The following is a 20,663-nucleotide window of genomic DNA, read 5'->3' as shown; positions in this document are numbered from 1 at the left end:
TGGGGAGATGTGGGAGCCTCTGAGCCTTTAGTGGGTTTGTAAAAACATATTCTTATTTAATGTTTCTTTGTATTCATCGATCTCTTGACCAGCTACCGTTTTCCCCATAAGAGATCCACAAAGTAGCTGATTAAGATAAAATGCTGCTCCAGCAGGCCAAAGATAACAATACTGTTTTATCCTCCAGAGGCTGAAAGTCAGGTGTTCGCTGAAAAAAAATGAATAGCAAGACTTTGCAGTCCCCTCTGCCTCTGCCAACATTGGAAACCACGCAGCCACCTCGTCATTCACCCTCTCCCTTGCAATCAGCAGCTCAGACACAGCCACTTGAGTGGGTACAGATAGCTGCAGGATGGGAATGGCTTCAATGCTTTCCCGAGCAGCTGTTTTGCACCTGCTTCAGGTGACTAGGCAGCCCCTGACAATCTGGTCGCAATTTGAAGATAACCCCTGAAGAGGTGCAACTGCTGGAAAGTTGCATCTGTAACATGGGGGGGGGGGGGGGGCAGGGACAATATAATGGGCACAAATGCATTCGGGTGGAGGGATTGATAGACGCTTGTAAAAGCTCGGGAAGTTTTGGACATATTGTACTTACGTGGGTAACTCAATGCTGCGAACTTTGTGCCCCGATTCCGCGTGTCTCTGGGCGCAGATTACGCAGGAAATTCCAGGCCATGTGGACTACATTTTATTTCTAAGAGGAGGGGGGGGGTGGGGTAAAATAACTTACATTTTTAACAAAGCTACTGTGTCTCACGCCAAGTGACTGCTGCTTTGACAACAGGTGTTGTGGTTAATTCTTGGCGGATTTTATCACCATTCAAAGCGTTTCCGCGAAACGTCATTGGTGGTGAGAGCAATTTCGAATGGAAATGTTCCGCCGATTTCTTGTTCTCGGTGAGAATCTCCGCCTCAGTTCCTACTTCACTTCTTTAGTTTCGAGATCCAGCACCAGATCCTGTTTCCCCGGGACTGTTGGACATTCGCCGTCAATGATTCATTGTCAAATCGCCCTCTGCCGATTGATGGGAAATAGATCAGGTAATCGATCGCATGGGGATTTCCACCAGCTGCTGGAAAACTGCCCATTGGTGGGGAATTACTGGGATTTCCACCGGTCCTGGGGATTTTGTTAACACCAGTATCATTGGGTTATACCCCAGATCAGAAATGTAAAAGGTTTTCAGTCGGCCAGTCCCAATTCCATTTAGTCGCCGCTATCGCTCTACAGTTTAGCACAAACGTTTCTTGCCCAGCCCACGGTGATATTTGGCCGCCTCCCTCCTCGCTACATCTCTCCACCCACCCCCCCCTCACCCACCACCCCCTCTCCCGACAGTAACCATCGGCAGATTTATCATAAACTTCTTCTTCTCCACTCGAAAAGCTGAAGATGGGGAGAAAGGAGCTGAGATACAGGTTGCTGCAGAACGTCTTGGGGATAATCGGCTCCGTCGCCTTGATCTACTCGGTTTTCAGCCCCGACTGGTATCAGAGTAAGGGGCTGTGGCACACGCCCGATATCATAAATAAAACAGCTGCCGAGAACGTCCAACTCCACCACCAGCTCAGCCGAGGTAAGACATTTCATCTAAAATCGGCATCATGTTGCAATATGACTGTGTCTATGGTCTCTCCAAGCCAAGTAAAGGGAAGGATCATAGAATGATACAGCACAGAAGGAGGCCATTCGGCCCATCGTGCCTGTGCCGGCTCTTTGAAAGAGCTATCCAATTAGTTCCACTCTCCTGCTCTTTCCCCATAGCTCTGCAAATGTTTCCAATCGAATCTGCTTCATCCACCCTTTCAGGCAATGTATTCCAGATCATAACAACTCACTGTGTAAAAGAATCTCTCCTCACCTCCTCCCTGGTTCTTTTGCCAATTATCTTAAACCTGTGTCCTCTGGTTACCGACCCTCCTGCCAGTGGAAACGGTTTCTCCCTATCTACTCTGTCAAAACCCCTCGTAATTTTGAACACTTCAATGTCAGGCTTGTCGGTCTTTCAAACCATTGCCCATTTGGCAAGGCAGCGCATAGAAACCATGATGATTATTTAATATTTTAGACAATTTTTCCAATTTATTTATGGAGTCTGTAATTTAATCTATGGTTGTACAAATTTTAAAAGGTCCATACACCACCATCTAGTAGTAGGTAACAGTACAGCAAGTTGAATTTTGAATAATTTGTTCAAACTAAGTCAGTCGCCACACAATAACCCCGTAGGTTAAAACTTCAATGCACACAGGAAGTAGGGAGTGTAGCAGGGTAACTGAGGGCTGGTAGGTCTGCAATAGATTGATGAGAGCCCTGATCCCCGAATAAGGGTATGGCCCTTTTAAGAACCTTCCCCCCCACACCCCCCTTTAAGAGGAAGGGTATGGCCCTTTTAAGAAACTTCATCTTTAAGAAATAATTGAGGCTGGAGTGGATGGAGACCTTACCCAGACAGGTGAGAGTAAAAGGGCAAGGCACAAGAGAACTGGGCTGGAACAGGACCTCTTGCCCAGACCCCCTGAAGAGGAAGCTGTAGGCCAGCCTGGGCTCTGAGACCTGTAAGAAGCTGATGAGCTGAAATGGCAGCTGAAGGGGACTAGGACTAGGACACGCTAGGACTAGGACTGGGACTGGGACAGCGTATTGGTTGTTGCCAAAGGTACTGTAGTGTGACTTTGTGTGGAGTGAATTAAAAGAAGTATTTTGAAGTACGAATTGGTCAAGAACTATGGTTTGTGGTATGAAGAAGGTTATGAGACGGTAGGACTCTGTGACAGGAGAGGCAGGTTCCATCCAGAAAAACTCATCAACTCTACTGAAATAATAACTTACATTTTGATAGCATTGCTCATTTACAAAAATTATGTCTCAAGGTGTTGGAAAACAGTAGACACAAAGCAGGAGGTAAAAGGGAAAACAGAAAAAAGTTAAGGAAGCCAGAAACCCAGGTTGAGGAGAGGAGGTTTTTAAAAACAGAGAAAGCAAGCCAGAGGGATTTGGAGAGAGAGTTCCAGAGAGCAGGGGCCTAGTGACTGAAAGAGCAGCCACCGAGCATAGAGAGTAGGGAGCGAGAACAAAGGGCATGGAGCTGGGAACTGAGGGGGTGGGTAAATAATCGTGTGGGAAACCAGGAAGTGAAGTGAGCATGCTGGATTCTGTGATCGCAATTCAATTGAAGGCAATTGATTTCACTTCCAGGTTTCCCCTGAAACAGCCAGCCAGCCTGGCAAAGCAGCTGGGAATTGGAGAGGAGGGAGGGAGGGATGGCGGGGATGGGGTCTGATGCCGGAGGCGGCCATGGGGGTGTCTCAACCATCAGGGGGCAGGGGTCTAGGTGTGAATGCTCATTTGATATCCTAACCAGCAATTTCTAAGATGGGGCAAATGAGTGTTTGTGATCCTATGCCAAAATCTTTGCTCAGTAGGTGGGTTATGATTTTTTAAAAACTCAGTTGAGTGGGGCAACGTTACTTATTCTACTGGGGGGTGTAGAAATTGATGCTGTGGTGGTGCTGCAGGGGAGATATTTCTTTTCATTGGTTGCAGTTCTTGCTACTTGATCTCCCATGGCCTTGCACACGGGGAGACAAAACCAATGCAACTTTTCATGTCAACCAAGGGAGATATTTGAACCAAGACAGGGCGGGGAGGGGTGAGAGAAAGGGAGAGGGTGAGAACACTGAAGGCAGACTGAGTGAGGGGGAGAGGGAAGGAGGGGGAGGAATGAGGAGGGGTTAGAGGGTGAGGACAGGGGAGGGATGAGAGGAGAGGAGGACGGTAAGGGAAAGGAGAGAGGGAAAATGAAAGAGATGCAGCGGAATAGAGAGAGAGGAGGAGAGAGGGAGAGAAGGTGAGGTGAAGGGAGAAGCAATTTCATGATCATTACAATATAAGTAACATTCATTTTTTGAACTTCGTAATAGCACTATCATTAAAAGATGAAAAGCATAACTGATGTCCCTGGCAGTTAGATTCCGCTGCTTATGGGAAATGTGGTGGATTCAATCCAAGGGCCTGTCAACCACTGCTGAGGGAAGACTCAGCTGAGGAAAAAGAAGGATCTTTAGGAACTCTGGTGTGGAAAGTAGATTTATTTGAGCAGATATGACAGAGAAGGAGAAAATTAGAGAAAGTGATGTAGTATTTACTGGAAGTGGGGAGTGAAGAAACACAATCCAAATAGTTGTGGGAGTCTGGAGCTTGCAATAAATATCTATGTAAAGCCTATTGCCAAAGATGGGGAGAGGGAGAAAGACAGACAGACAGAGAAAGAAGGGAAGAGATGGAGCACACAAAGGCAAAGAATGGATACATTACACTCACTCCCCTCTTCTAGCTCATTGATATAGATTGTAAATAGCTGAGGCCCAAGCACTGATCCTTGCGGCACCCCACTAGTTACAGTCTGCCAACCCGAAAATGACCCGTTCATTCCTACTCTCTGTCTCCTGTCCATTGACCAATCCTCAATCCACACTAATATTACCCTCAATCCCACGAGCCCTAATCCTGTGAACAACCTCTTGTGTGGACCTTATCGAATGCCTTTTGAAAATCCAAATATATGCTACATCCATTGGTTCCCCCTTATTTACCCTGCTAGTTACATCCTCAAAAAACTCTAATAGATTTGACATACATGATTTCCCTTTCATAAAACTGTGTTGACTCTGCCTAATCATATGATGATTTTCTAAGTGCCCTGTTACTATGTCCTTAATAATAGATTATAGCATTTTCCCTACTATTGATGTCAGGCTAACTAGCCAATAGTTCCCTGTTTTCTCTCTCCCTCCTTTCTTGAATAGCATTGTTACATTTGCTACCTATAAATCCATGGGGGACCATTTTGAATCTAGGGAATCCTGGAAGATCAAAACCAATGCATCCGATATCCCTGCAGCCACCTCTTTTTAAAAACCCTAGGATGTAGGCCATCAGGTCCAGGGGATTTGTTGGCTTTTAGTTCCATAATTTTCTCCAATACTTTTTCTTTACTAATCTTAATTGCTTTAGGTTCCTCACTCTCATTAGACTCTTGGTTCCCCACTATTTCCGGTATGTTTTTTGTGTCTTCTATACAAAATACAAATATACAGATACAAAATATTTGTTTAAGAACTTAAATGTCCACCTGAATCACCAGAAGGAAAATTACAATCCATTGCGAAGTTGTATTTCAAATGTGCTGGGCCTGGCCGTCCATTGTATGGCCTGGGAACTTTGAATGAGAGCAAATACTGCTGCCCATGCTCTAACCGCCGGGGACCAGAGCTTTGTCCGTGTGTCAAAGTTCGCACGTGCAGAGCTCTATTATTGCTGTACCTCAGTGTCAGTCAGCAAGGCCACTGATCACTATAGCAAGTGCCATCTAATTATCACAGGTTGTTACCTGCCTTAGATCTGAATAAATAAATAAGCCAGTGCATGTTGATTAAAAAATGTATGAATTCGAAGTCAAAGTTTACAGCAGGTTGCACAGTGAAGCCCCATTAGATACAATATTTATCTAACAAGTAGCTCTGATTCAGTAAAATGTTGGAAATAAGTGTGTTAAACATTGTATCAATCTTCAAATCAACTGTCTGCAACAGTTTATGCCAGAATGATAACATGAGATGTTTATAAAATAAGATGAATAAATACACATTTAAAATGAGGCAGCACATTCCAAAGACCTCAAAAACCTCACAACATCTGAAAGCAGAGAGAGATTAAAGTAAAATCAATCAGACAATAGGTGGCAACTGTCAGGAACCCGAGCCAAAAGGAGAAGCACAGCACAGAGAGAAAGGTCTCACTTCCCTATCTGGGGAGGGGAGAAAAGACGAAATTATTTGTGGGTTAGAGCTTCTCGTTTTGTTTTTGATGGCTGGTTACAAAGCAACCTTGGCAGAAGTGCAGGAATGATTTCCTGTTCAGTCTTTCAGCCAGGAAATGGTACATGGCACAGGGAAACTGAAGACAGGAAGAAATCATTCAAACAGATAAACATGAAATTTGACTTAAAGTAAATTCCCTCCAAGCTGGGTATTTGCACACACAAAAAAAATCAGAGATTTGAATGTCCTCTGTTTCTGACCATGAGACATCTTGCCAAGATAAAGCAGAAAAAGAAAGCTTATGACTGTCACAGAAAACTAAATACTGCAGAAAGCCTAGAGTATAGAAAGTACAGGGATGACGTTAAAAAAAGGAAATAAGGAGAGCAAAGAGAGGGCATGAAAAAATATTAGCTAATAAGATTATAGAAAACCCAAAGATGTTTTATGAGTACATTAAGAACAAGAGGATAGCTAAGGAAAAGGTGGAACCTATCAGGGATGATAAATGTAACTTGTGTGTAGAAGCAGAGGATGTGGGTAGGGTTTCAAATGAATATTTTGTGTCCGTATTCACAAAGGAAAGGGATGATCTGGACGTAGTAGTTAAAGAGGAGAGGTGTGAAATATTGGATAAGGTAAACACAACGCGAGAGGAAGTACTAGAGGAACTGGAATCCTTGAAAGTTGATAAGTCACCAGGGCCGGATGGATTATTTCCTGGGCTATTGAAGGAAGTCAGGGAGGAAATAACGGATGCTCTGAGGATCATTTTCCAATCCTCACTAGATACAGGGGAGGTACCGGAGGACTGGAAGACTGCAAACGTAGTACCATTGTTTAAAAAGGGTACGAGGGAAAGGCCGAACAATTATAGGCCGGTCAGTCTTACCTCGGTGGTGGGCAAACTATTAGAATCAATACTGAGAGATAGGATAAACTGTCACTTGGAAAGGCATGGTTTAATCAGGGATAGTCAGCATGGATTTGTTCAGGGAAGGTCATGCCTTACAAATCTGATTAAATTCTTTGAGGAAGTGACAAGGAGGATTGAAGAGGGTAGTGCAGTGGATGTTGTCTACATGGATTTTAGTAAGGTATTTGACAAGGTCCCACATGGCAGACTGGTCAGAAAGGTAAAAGCCCATGGGGTACAGGGAAGTGTGGCAAATTAGATCCAAAATTGGCTCAGTCACAGGAAACAAAGGGTAAAAGTCGATGGATGTCTTTGCAAATGGAAATCTGTTTCCAGTGGTGTGCCACAGGGCTTGGTGTTGGGTCCCTTGCCGCTTGTGATATATATTAATGATTTGGACTTGAATGTAGGGGGCATGATTGGCAAATTTGCAGATGACTCAAAAGTTGGCTGTGTAGTTGATAGTGAAGAGGATAGCTGTAGACTCCAAGAAGATATCAATGGGTTGGTGGAGTGGGCGGAAAAGTGGCAAATGGAGTTCAACCCAGAGAAGTGTGAGGTAATGCACTTAGGGAGGGCAAACAGTAAAAGGGAATACGCAGTAAACGGGAATATATTGAGAGGGGTAGAGGAAGTGAGAGACCTTGGAGTGCATGTGCACAGGTCCCTGAAGGTGGCAGTACAGGTAGATAAGGTTGTGAAGAAGGCATACGGAATGCTCTCCGTTATTAGCCGAGGTATAGAATACAAAAGCAGGGATGTAATGATGGAACTGTATAAAACACTGGTAAGGCCACAGCTGGAGTATTGTGCGCAGTTCTGGTCACCACATTATAGGAAGGACATAATTGCTCTGGAGAGAGTGCAGAGAAGATTTACAAGAATGTTGCCAGGGCTTGAAAATTGCAGCTACGAGGGGAGATTGGATAGGCTGGGGTTGTTTTCCTTGGAGCAGAGGAGGCTGAGGGGTGACTTGATTGAGGTGTACAAAATTATGAGGGGCCCAGATAGAGTAGACAGGAAGAACCTGTTTCTCCTAGCGGAGAGTTCAAGAACTAGAGGACATGGATTTAAGCTGATTGACAGAAGGATTAGAGGGGACACGAGGAAAAACTTTTTTACCCAGAGGGTGGTGGGTGTATGGAATTCGCTGCCCAAATTGGTAGTAGAGGCAGGGACCCTCAACTCTTTTTAAAAAGTACTTGGACCTGCACCTAAAGTGCTGTAAGCTGTAGGGCTACAGACTGGGTGCTGGAAGGTGGGATTAGAATGAGCACCTGGTTGTTCTTCGAGCCGGCGCGAACACGATGGGCTGAATGGCCCCCTTCTGTGCTGTATCTTTTCTATGGTTCTATCGCTGCCATACCTACTTAACCCCAATTCATGCGCTATTGGTTTCCGCTCCGGACCTGAGCCACTTACTTCTATCTCTGTTTGAAGTCAATGGAAATAAAAATCAGGAGAGATGTAAAATGGGCTGCCGATTTGCTATCACCCGTTTTACACTATCGCACAAAGTCAAAATCTTATGCCTTGATCACTGTCTTCTTTAGACTGATGATTAGTCCAAATTCATCGCAAGCTTGTGTAAAACTATTGCAAAGTTGTTTAAACTCCAATTCACTGTGTGTAACCAACACTGCATCATCAGCACCTCCGGACCCCATGAAATCTCATGGCATCAGGTCAAACATGGGCAAGGAAACCTCCTGCTGACTACCACCTACTGTCCTCCATCAGCTGATGAATCAGTCCTCCTCCATGTTGAGCACCACTTGGAGGAAGCACTGAGGGTAGCAAGGACACAGAATGTACTCTGGGTGGGGGACTTCAATGTCCATCACCAAGAGTGCCTCGGTAGAACCATTGCTGGCTGAGTCCTGAAGGACATAGCTGCCAGACTGGGCCTGCGGCAGGTGGTGAGCGAACCAACACGAGGGAAAAACCTACTTGACCTCGTCCTCGCCAATCTACCTGTCACAGATGCATCTGTCCATGCACAGATGCATCTGACCACTGCACAGTCCTCATGGAGACGAAGTCCCATATTCGCACTGAGGACACCATCCAGAGTGTTGTGTGGCACTATCACCGTGCTAAATGGGACAGATTCAGAACAGATCTAGCAGCTCAAAACTGGGCATCCATGAGGCGCTGTGGGCCATCAGCAACAGCAGAATTGTATTCCAGCACAATCTGTAACCTCATGGCCCGGCATATTCCTCACTCTACCATTACCAACAAGCCAGGGGATCAACCCTGGTTCAATGAGGAGTGTAGAAGAGCATGTCAGGAGCATCACCAGGCGTACTTAAAAGTGAGGTGCCAACCTACAACACAGGACTACATGCATGCTAAACAGCGGAAGCAACAACATGCTATAGACAGAGCTAAGCGATTCCACAACCAACGGATCAGATCAAAGCTCTGCAGTCCTGCCACATCCAGTCGTGAATGGTGGTGGACAATTAAACAACTAACGGGGGGTGGAGGGTCTGTAAACATCCCCATCCTCAATGATGGCAGAGTCTAGCACGTGAGTGCAAAAGACAAGGCTGAATGGCTTGTAACCATCTTCAGCCAGAAGTGCCGAGTGGATGATCCATCTCGGCCTCCTCCCAATATCCCCACCATCACAGAAGCCAGTCTTCAGCCAATTCGATTCACTCCACGTGATATCAAGAAACGGCTGAGTGCACTGGATACAACAAAGGCTATGGGCCCCAACAACATCCCGGCTGTAGTGCTGAAGACTTGTGCTCCAGAACCAGCCGTGCCTCTAGCCAAGCTGTTCCAGTACAGCTACAACACTGGCATCTACCCGGCAATGTGGAAAATTGCCCAGGTATGTCCTGTCCACAAAAAGCAGGACAAATCCAATCCCCCCAATTACCGCCCCATCAGTCTACTCTCAATCATCAGCAAAGTGATGGAAGGTGTCGTCGACAGTGCTATCAAGCGACACTTACTCACCAATAACCTGCTCACCGATGCTCAGTTTGGGTTCTGCCAGGACCACTCGTCTCCAGGCGTCATTACAGCCTTGGTCCAAATATGGACAAAAGAACTGAATTCCAGAGATGATGTGAGAATGACTGCCCTTGACATCAAGGCAGCATTTGACCGAGTGTGGCACCAAGGAGCCCTAGTAAAATTGAAGTCAATGGGAATCGGGGAAAACTCTCCAGTGGCTGGAGTCATATCTAGCACAAAGGAAGATGGTAGTGGTTGTTGGAGGCCAATCATATCAGCCCAGGACATTGCTGCAGGAGTTCCTCTGGGCAGTATCCGAGGCCCAACCATCTTCAGCTGCTTCATCAATGACCTTCCCTCAATCATAAGGTCAGAAATGGGAATGTTCGCTGATGATTGCACAGTGATCAGTTGCATTCGCAACCCCTCAGATAATGAAGCAGTCCGTGCCTGCATGCAGCAAGACCTGGACAACGTCCAGGCTTGGGCTGAAAAGTGGCAAGTAACATTCGCGCCAGACAAGTGCCAGGCAATGACCATCTCCAACAAGAGAGAGTCTAACCACCTCCCCTTGACATTCAACGGCATTACTGTCACTGAATCCCCCACCATCAACATCCTGGGGGGTCACCATTGACCAGAAACTTAACTGAACCAGCCATATAAATACTTTGGCTACAAGAGCAGGTCAGAGGCTGGGTATTCTGTGGCGAGTGACTCACCTCCTGACTCCCCAAAGCCTTTCCACCATCTACAAGGCACAAGTCAGGAGTGTGATGGAATACTCTCCACTTGCACGGATGAGTGCAGCTCCAACAACACTCAAGAAGCCCGACACCATCCAGGACAAAGCAGCCCACTTGATTGGCACCCCATCCACTACCCTAAACATTCACTCCCTTCACCACTGGCGCACTGTGGCTGCAGTGTGTACCATCCACAGGGTGCACTGCAGCAACTCACCAAGGCTTCTTCGACAGCACCTCCCAAACCCACGACCTCTACCACCTAGAAGGACAAGGGCAGCAGGCACATGGGAACAACACCACCTGCATGTTCCCCTCCAAGTCACACACCATCACGACTTGGAAATATATCGTCGTTCCTTCATTGTCGCTGGGTCAAGATCTTGGAACTCCCTTCCTAGCAGCACTGTGGGAGAACCTTCACCACACAGACTGCAGTGGTTCAAGAAGGTGGCTCACCACCACCTTCTCAAAGGCATTTCGGGATGGGCAATAAAGGCTGGCCTTGCCAGCGACGCCCACATCCCATGATCGAAGGATTAAAAAAAAGATTTTACAAAGTGTTGAGACTAGCGTGTAGCATTCACTGCTCCATGCTGCATTCAGTCAGGTCTGATCTCACTTATTTCCTGTTTGCTTGCTTCACAGATGCGGTTTCTGCTCTCCACCCCCAGTGCTATTAACAGAGAAGCAAACTTTGTAGAGCTATGTTTCTATTCTGACCACTGTTTTTTACAATATAAATCTAATAGATCACGATCCAGAATTGCAAGGCAAATGCTTAAATGGATAAAGTCACTACACGCGCTATTTCTTCTGATTAGCATATTTGTAGAATTTAGTTGGAAACCACACAATTGCCAATTCAGATTTAAATTCACTCCTCCTTCAGGGACGGGGCAACTGATGGCAGGCAATTTATTTTCAGAGCACTTACCACTTGCTAGCTGCTCGGGTGTATTGGGAGAATCCCAGCTTTCAGGTGCCTGTCCAGTGCTAGCAGGGGGTGGGGTTGACAAAAATACCAGAATGGGTGCAATTTGCACTGCAAAGGCACTTTGTACCCAACTTGTATTTGTACCCTAAGCATGGGGGAAATTGTCTGTCCCTCTAACTTAGGGCTTTGTATATTATTAACTTAAGTTTGTAGGAAGGAATATTACGGCATTCTGAATCTGAGAAATATATTCAAGTGTTGCTTGTGCTTTTTGTTTAGTTGCTGTTGTTTTCCTTTTTAGCTGTGGAAGTGGAGCGTATATTTGGAATGATTGCAAGTATGATGGCAGTCACAGCTGTCTGTATCTGTTTGCTGCTTATCTTCTGCTGGGACCCAGATAACTACAGTGAGTCCAAGATGAATCCTGGGCGGGTGCTGCATCCAGGAGAACTGCTGCTTGTAGTACTGGTGCCAACTGGTAAGAATATAATCTCTGGAGCTTCTCGAATGGTTTAGCTGGTTAAAGGCAGTGAGTAACAGAACCGTGCAGACCAAGAAAGTCCCAGATTCAATCCCCAGTCTGTGCTGATACCAGCTAGGATGGCAGTAATGGTACTACGACTGACATCAGTGTTCCTCTATTAAGGAAAAAAATATATAAACAAGGGTTCCCAATCCTAATCACTGTTTAGCAATCCATGCTGAGAGTAAGTATGTGGACATCAGGTGTGATGCCTCTGTGGTAAACAACCTGCCAACACTCACCTGTCAAGGGTCATGCAAGAAGAAAGGCTATTTGGTTAAAGAATCAGAGGGTGATTGAGACACATGAAGAAGTACCCCATCAGGAGAGGGGGAGGGAAGGAAAGGAGAAAACTGGTGAAGGAGAGGGAGAATTCCCCAAGAAAATTGGTAAATACCGTGCAGAGCTGTGGATGAAATTTATAAAGTTGTAATACATTATATAAATTATACAGAATCTTTATTTATGCATCATTAAGCTCCAGAAAAATCTTTAGAAATATTATCCCAATGTTCAGAAAATAACTGAATTTCTCTGCTCGGCTCCCATTATTTTACACCATGGACCCCATGGGGACAGACTGTTGATACAATCTGTACCATCACAGGCTGAGCCAGGTCTTGCTCTTTCCTGAGTTTTAGCAAGAGACAATGGATAGCAGTTAGGGTTAAGAATCTTTGCCACTTTTTCTCCTTCCAAGAGCAAGGATGTGGCCAATTATAGTGTTCCTACCTCAGCCGAGATTGGCTATCTCAACATAGACTAAAGATGGAACCTGGAACCTTCCTGGTATGTTTGGTCCATTTACCCACTGAGATATAACAGATTCATTTTGATATGTTCCTGAACAACAAAGAGTGATCAAACTCAGTTTTTCATACTGACTAATTGAGCATTCGATTAAATTTAATTGATATGTAGGTGACATACTGCAGCTGATGACCGATCACATGAACAGGGATAACTCAATTTACTGCAAAGTAACCTATTAAGATTTTTGTTTTGTGTTCTGTTTATTGACCAGCAGTTGTGAGGATGTTGCCCCCTCGTCACTGCTGAGCTGACGGACATGAATTGAGTAGTAATAGTATTAGTGAGGATGGCTCATTTACAGTAGAGAACAATGACTGCATAAAATTTATGTTAACATTCAAAACACTGTTATACATTACTATGTAAAAATGTCAATAGACCTACTGACAGATTTAGATTAAGTTTGTGGCCAACCTCAGCCATAAACCATCACTGAAAGGTGCCTGGAAAAATGCAGTCACATCAAACAAAACCACCTGATGTAGGTTGGATAATTTTCATCTTGCAGCTATTTTTAATTAATCATTTTCCAGTTGCTACCTGTCACATCACTATATAACACAATAACAATTGCATGAGTTGCCAACCTGACCTTTTCAGAAATAATAAAGTTTTCTATGTTTTTATTTTCAGCTCTATTGTTTCTCATCTCATGGTCTTTATTCACCAACCGTCACAAGAAACAAATCAAGAATATCTCACAACTTGGCTCTGGATACTGGATGGGAATGTGTTCTTGGTTCACACTGTTAGTTATTTTACCAATTATCTATTTGATGGAGCAGTGCTCACTTCCAGAATCTGAGATTCTAACATGAGCAGGAGCTCAATATTTCAAGAGGATATTTAAACATTGGAATCATGTGAATCTGTATGAAGTCTTTCCAAATACTAGCAGCTAATGGACCAAAGATACTGAGATTATTTTCAGATACGGTTTGGAGATCTAGCGAGATTGAATTTGAAAGAGTCTCCTTTAGGAACTGGGGAAATGATACAATTTAACGTTTTAATACTTATTTAAAATTGCAGTGTCCTTGGAAACAACTGGACTATATACTGTGAATAGGATAAAAAGTTACTGTTAATGAAAATGTTTCATTTGTGAAAATGTCCACAGATAGGTACTATTTACCTATTTCATTTGAACACAAGAGAAAGCCAGGGTGAAAAAGGGTCAAACAGCCCATCAAAGTTTGTTGCCCTAGTACTTCATCAACCCACTTGAGCATTCATCTACATTTAACCCCTCCTAATGTTTTTGACATACTATCCTACTTGCTAGGTTATCCCAAACATTTATTACCCTTCAATTAAAGATTTTTTTTTACCAGTATCTGTTTTAAATGTACTTTTCATTCATTTAAGTTTCTGTTCTTGGTCCTCCTCTCCTGGTTTACTTGACAGTGATATTCTGGGTTTACTTTATCTATAATATTTTATACATTTGATGAGGTGCCCTGTATCCAAATCTTAATAACCCTGTTCTTTTTGCCCTTTTTTTCTAAAACAAAGCCAAAATTAATTAACATTTTAAAAAATGTTTACATTACACAAGTGTTATGATCTCTAAAGATCTATAGAATCTGTTTATGTTGCTCACTGGTGAATGGGTGGCTTTTGGTCTCTGGTCCTGGAATAGAGCAGTGCCAAGAAGTGATCCTAGATTTACTGTTTCACACAGGTGGTTCTGAATGTCAAGGTGTTAGCCGTGTTGGTGCAAGTGTTCATCCAACCAAATGTACAGCACTGTGAACACTATCTGTGAATAACTGGTATGGGAACAAGATTGATGGCTGTGTGACAAAATAGTTTTTTTTTTAAATTTTGGTTTTATCTGATATTAGGTACTTAGGAGATGTCCAGATTAAAAGTGGCATCAACCGTGCTGTCTGTATGAAATTTCCTTAGTTCTGTGGCAAAGATAGTCGATGGATGGCCAATACACATGGTTGGTTGTATTGCAATTAGAAATCATCAGCTTGCCCAATGTGGCTGGCTGGTTGGCACATGTATTTTTATTGTTATTTCATGACCATGTCTGACTTTCCAGAACTTAGTCCATTGTGTCTGTCCTCTGCAAGACTACTTTATGTGGAGGCAGCTTGGCAATAGTAATCTAAAAATATAATTTTCTCTTTTGTCAGGTGTTAAAAACTAGACTAGTTGAAAAAGATAAACAGCTGTGAGAGCAGACATGATTCCTGGGCCATCATCCCAGGTCTACTGGGAGATTGTTTCCTACAACAGTGACTACATTACAAAAGTACTTCATTGGCCGTAAAGCACTTTTGGACAGTCTGAGGTGGTGAAAGGTGCTATATAAATCCAAGTTCTTTCTTTCTATTGGCCTGCTCAGATGCTGTTTGTTGAAGGCAATCTTCAAAGACACTGCTCCTACATCAGATGAGTCAAAATGACAGATGTGAACCAACCTCCAGAGTCCTGACACCATAGTAGACTGATCTTCATGGGTCTTGTAAGCTGTCTTTGTATTTGGCTTCTCCTCTTCTGGTCCACTAAATAAGTGGGCCCAGTTTTCTTCAGTGGACTTGTGTCATCACATCATCTCATGTCATGACATCAGCATGCATGCACGCGCACACACACACACACACACACACACACACTCACTAAACTAGCTCCACATCAATTTCCACGCCTTGCCCTGAAAACCTCGCTTTTTCCTCAACATACTATCCACAGTATCACTGGCAAAAGGATTCAAGTCCATTAAAACTTTTTCCATGGATTGTAGACTTCCTTGGTGAGACTTCTTTAAAAGGTCCACTCCCTATTTTCAGATGCACATCATGCAGTTATGTACATAGTGTGGGCTCATGTTAAAACATTCTTTCAACAGCCCTAGATTAGGAGTGAAATACACTATTGGCCACAGTAATTCAAGTCTTTATATACAGCAGTAAGACAAAGAAGCCACCATTTTAGCAGATCTTATGAGCTTTCAGACTTTGCCCTTTTTGCTTTTGAAACCAACCCCCACTCTCATGTTGTATAGTTTTAATATTTTGCAGAGAAACCAAAAACAAGTTGAAATGTAGCAACCAATGGCTGCATGCCTGTGAAGTGAATACAACAAGAGGAAATGAGTGATTAAAATACTTTAAAAAGCCACATAGTCTTCCTACCCACAGAGCAAGAATAGTGAGAATGTACCTTTTTGATGGAGGACTGATAACTTTTTGCTTAACTGTTTGAGTACAGAATGGTGCCTGCACATCCTTTCTGAACATTCATATTTTCTAGTAGTTGTCTGCAAATATGATTTTTGCCCCTCACTAATTCTCTCCTCCCTCCTGAAGGCATTGAGACCTTGCTGGCATACAGTTCCAGTGGTGCTGGTCACCCTCCAGTATCGTGCCTAAGTACATTATTAATGTTTGAGCCTCGACAGCAAGCAGAGCAGGGTATTCCAGTGCTGAGGGCATTCCAGCTGAGGTTGATCCTTTTCTCATCTGACGTACACGCACATGCACACACCCTTCCAGCGGAAGGAATCACTGAATAACAATGGAGAGAGGAAACCCTGGCCAGGAGCACTAAGGCAAATTGCAGCACCTACTATTGTCTTTACTGTGATTAGTTAGCTTTGCACAGACAGAGGATTACATTTGAGATATTCCTGGTCTCTATGGCTCAGCTAATCACTGGATATACTTGCTGAGCCATTTGATGCAGCTGGTATGAAATATAATACTAAACAGGATGTAGCACAGGAAGTAACTGAACTGTAGAGCGTTTTGCAGACCTTACTTAAATCGGAAGTAGAGCAAATAACAAGGAACCATACAACCAGATTCAGAAATAATTTAAATCTTTTAAGTGAGTAACTGAGCCAGTTGTGCTAGATGTAGTTCAGTGCGGATAAGAATAAAATAATTAGTATGGGAGCAAGGAACCAAAATTGTATGTACAGTTTAAATAGAACAGCGGTACAACATATTGATCAGGAAAGAGATATGGGGTTACAATGAATAAATCTAGGAAACCTTTAGCGTAGTGCTTAACTACAGTAAAAAGGCAAATAGGGTACTGGATTACAACAAAGGGTTAGCATATCTTCCTCCATCTAAAGTACTGTATACAGTTCTGCTCACCTAATCACAGGAAGGATATTATTTCTCTTGAAAGAGTACAGAGGAGAGCGACAAAAACTTTCTGGGTATCAGAAGTTTGAGTTACAAGAAAAGATTAAACAATTTGGGTTCATTTGCTTTGGAAAACAGGAGATTTCAAGTTGTTATAAATGAAGTTTTGAAAGGAATTGACAAAAATAATCCAAGCAAATTGTTCGCAATGGTAAAGGGTTAAAATATCAAGTGACGTAGGTTACTTATCATACCAAAGTTGGGCTGAATAAATAATTGAAAGGGAAATTAAAAGATTGTCTGAATTTCTATTTAGTAGTGAAAATGGACCCATAACATTGATAAACATTCCATCATACATTGTATGGTCACTTGTGTCAGCAATGTGCATAGTGTTTACATGATTCCAAGGTTTTCCACTTTTGATCAATATATGGTGAATGAGAGCCAGGAATCAAAGTACAGTTAATTCATTTGCTGATTGACAGTGGATCTAGATAGGACCTCTATGCCTGGTCAACCGTCTTTGTGAAATGAAATGATAAGCACGAGAATGTCCTGTCCACAGTAGCTCATTGTATAAAAGAGGCCATTTCCTCCTTTCTCTGCCAATTTTCTCCTCTCCCTCACTTCTTGCTGGGGTATGATTCCACAAGAGCCAGATACCAATATTACCTTGCCCAAGTGGACATTCATCATTGTGAGCCTCCATAGTGGGTCTTGGCAGACTATTCTATCACAGGGGGCATCACATCCAAATCCTATGCTGTGCACTTCCAGCAGGAACCCGGGCTCATTTTCCCCTTCCTAATGCAGTGCAGTGAGGGCAATGATAACACCACTACTGCCATCGCAGCAGAGATCAGCTAACTCAGGACTGAACCTGGACCTTCCTCATCTGTATGGCTCTGCTCTTCATTACCCTAAGCAGCTGAGCCATTGAGCTTTTGAAATCATACAAGAACATATTCCACAAACCTTAAATATTTAAGGACTGCTTTATTTTGTATGTAACTTACAATTTCCCCCTACTGCATAATTATCTGTGTACATTCTCTGCTTATGACTTTATGATACAGACTTTTACTTTGCAGCTTAGTACATTGTACATACCTTCCCTTAAAAATTTAGCTAGCTCATCCTTTAAACAGATAATACTGCTGCTACAGACCAGACCAGGAGATGGTGCTGTAGAAATGGCTGCTCATTTAAGTGTTTAATTATAGTATTTTTATATCTCCTGTTCCTGTGGTAGTACAAACTATTGAATGAATTGATATTCAATTATTTCTCTTTTGTAGGAATGGACTAAGGTACGACCTTACGCAGAATGGTTTCAGTTTATGATCTGAAAATAGCACATTTTCATTTTTTTTCTCCTTGCTGGTTTAAACTTCTGTCACTGTGTCGGCCCTCGTTGTCACTGTAAATGTAAGTATTATTTTAAAATCAGGAATTTGGGAAGGAAGTAAAATTGTAGGAATGTTCCTGTTACCAGCAGTTAGCACTATGGCACTTACTAACTCTGAGAACATTGATAGAATATATTCACAGTCACAGAGCTTGACATTTGACCTTACCCAACATTCCTCCTCCAACCAATACCATCTAAAAACAAACTGGTCGTTTCATCTAGCTATTGGTGAGGCATTGCTGGCACAACATGTCTGTTGTGATTTCCTACAGCCACAACTTCAAAAGTAATTCATTGTGTTATTCCTTGAGACTTTGATGTAAAAGGTTGCTGCAAAGATTTTCAGGATGGTTGACAAAATCTTCTGAGGATATGGTGTCAAATGAAAGGAAGTACTGTAATCCTAAACTGTCTTACTGCATTTTATTTTAAGTTGTGTCTGCTGGGAAACTGTTGAAAAGAGTCATGGAGAAACAAAATGAAAGCATGTCCATATATAGATTAAATAGGCTATAGTATCACTGATTGGCTGATGTCATGGTCGTGTGGACGCCGCATGAAGTTGTGGGTATATAAAGAACTGCCTTAAGGGGGAAGAGCAGAACAGGAGGAAAGAAGAAAGGAACAGACAGTTTCAAGACATGATTACCTGTTCGCCAAAGGATTGGGATAATAATCCATCTTTTATGCTTATTGTCTTGTTACTGTGTGTAACTAATTGTACTTGATCATTAAAATTATTGATGCCACCATATTGGTTGTCTTGTCAAACTGATCGACAGTACTAAAATACCTTCCACTTTTTAGCAGTCCAGGCAGGAACACAATTGATGCACTCGTAACATTGATAACATATCCTTACATGATCAGATTAACTTATGACATGCCACTGAGTATTCTGACTGTGACTACACTCTTAAGATGGGGTCTGACTAAGGCTCTGCACAACTGAAGCATCAATTCCTCACCTTTGTATTCCCAACCCCCTTGAAATAAAGGCCAACATTCCATTAGCCTTTTTGATTATTTTTTGTACCTGTCTACTAGCTTTTAGCGATTTGTGTACATGGATACCTAGATCTGTTTGCTCCTCCACAGTTCCTAATTTCTTACATTAAGAAAATACTCTGATTTGTCTTTCTTGGATCCAAAATGGATGACCTCACACTTCCCCACATCGAACTCCATTTGCCAGTTTTGCCCATTCTATGTCCCTTTATAATTTCCTGCTCCCATCTGTACAATTAACTGTCTCTCCCAACCTTGTGTCATCTGCAATCTTGGATATTTAACTGTTTATAACTTAATCCAAGTCATTGATATATATGGTGAAAAGCTAAGACCCAAATACAGATCCTTGGGGAACACCACTTGTGACATCCCACCAAATAAGTGTATGTTCCCTTTGTCCACACTCTCTGTCTCCTACCTCCCAACCAATTTCCAACCCATGTTGCAAGGTTGCATCCATTTCTATACGCTTCCATTTTTGCTAATAATCTCGAGGAACCTTGTCGAATATCTTCTGAAAGACCATATAGATAACATCCATAGAAACTCCCCTATACACCATGTTAGTGACCACCTCAAAAAATTCAACTAGATTAGTTCGACATGATTTACCCTTCACAAATCCATGCTGACTCTGATCAGCTCATACTTGTCCAAGTTCTCAATCACTCTGTCCCTGATGACAGATACCAGTAACTTCCCCACAACTGATGGTAGACTGGCAGATCTTTAGTTAGCTGGTTTCCCTCTCCCTCCCTTCTTTAAATAATGGAATGATAATTTTCTAATCCAATGGCATAATTCCCAAATCAACAGAGCTTTAGAACATTATGACTAATGCATCTGCAATTTCCTCACCTATTTAATACTCTGGGGTGGAAACCATCAGGTCCTGGAGATTTGTTTATCTTAAGTCTCATTATTTTTTCCATTCTTTTACTTATATTAAATCCTTTTTACTTATATTGAATCCAGGATACTCAATGGTAAGCCATTGAATATTGTACTCCTCAGCAATATCTACAATACCTACTTACTGTAATACTTAGTCACACGTGGGACAAATACCATATGCAATGGCCTAATTATACCACATGTGCGGTGTCTTCATTTATGGTGATCACCCTCGTATAATTTTCTAAACTCTTCAACCTATTGCACAAGTTACACATTGCAAGAAAAAAAAATCACAGTAAAGGTGCAAAAATATTTAAGGTTCACACATCATATGACCCTAACAGCAGTTTTAGATACATGCATTTTTTTTGTGAATTTTAGCTCCAAAAGACAAAATATGAAATACAGGTATTAGAGATTAAGGAGACTTAGATTTATGTAGCACCTTATCATATCTGAGGAAAATTGCAAAACACCTCACATTTTTTTGAAGTACTA

General features: G+C 42.7%; 1 protein-coding gene across 6 annotated transcripts; it reads left to right on the top strand.

The window, feature by feature from the left end:
- The first annotated feature begins 867 nt into the window (after positions 1 to 867).
- On the top strand, positions 868 to 19,009 carry si:ch211-256a21.4 (uncharacterized). 6 transcript variants are annotated; one of them, XR_010964585.1, is made up of 5 exons: positions 870 to 1,580; positions 11,700 to 11,876; positions 13,368 to 13,482; positions 15,094 to 15,213; positions 18,145 to 19,009. XR_010964585.1 is itself a non-coding variant. In XM_067994018.1 (4 exons), the coding sequence occupies exons 2-4, from the start codon at positions 1,397 to 1,399 to the stop codon at positions 13,550 to 13,552; spliced, it is 546 nt and encodes a 181-aa protein (XP_067850119.1). In that variant the 5' UTR covers positions 872 to 1,044; positions 1,391 to 1,396; the 3' UTR covers positions 13,553 to 14,070. The 6 variants fall into 6 exon arrangements, 5 of the variants coding, with proteins under 5 accessions (XP_067850121.1, XP_067850123.1, XP_067850119.1 ...); XM_067994018.1 differs by lacking the exons at positions 15,094 to 15,213; positions 18,145 to 19,009 and having other exon boundaries at positions 872 to 1,044; positions 1,391 to 1,580; positions 13,368 to 14,070; XM_067994021.1 differs by lacking the exon at positions 15,094 to 15,213 and having other exon boundaries at positions 873 to 1,580.
- The last annotated feature ends 1,654 nt before the right edge of the window (positions 19,010 to 20,663 follow it).

This window comes from Heptranchias perlo, chromosome 12 (genome assembly GCF_035084215.1).
Source record: "Heptranchias perlo isolate sHepPer1 chromosome 12, sHepPer1.hap1, whole genome shotgun sequence".
NCBI classification, from domain to species: Eukaryota; Metazoa; Chordata; class Chondrichthyes; order Hexanchiformes; family Hexanchidae; genus Heptranchias; species Heptranchias perlo.
The sequence above is the reverse complement of the archived record's forward strand: the minus strand, read 5'-3'. Positions and strand labels throughout refer to the sequence as shown.

What these genes read in the sequence shown, in the direction of transcription:
- si:ch211-256a21.4 (XM_067994018.1), top strand. Translation starts at nt 1,397, where the DNA reads ATGGGGAGAAAGGAGCTGAGATACAGGTTGCTGCAGAACGTCTTGGGG. An exon ending in CCACCACCAGCTCAGCCGAG is followed by an intron (nt 1,581 to 11,699) that starts GTAAGACATTTC and finishes TTTCCTTTTTAG; the next exon opens with CTGTGGAAGTGGAGCGTATA. An exon ending in TGTAGTACTGGTGCCAACTG is followed by an intron (nt 11,877 to 13,367) that starts GTAAGAATATAA and finishes TTTTATTTTCAG; the next exon opens with CTCTATTGTTTCTCATCTCA.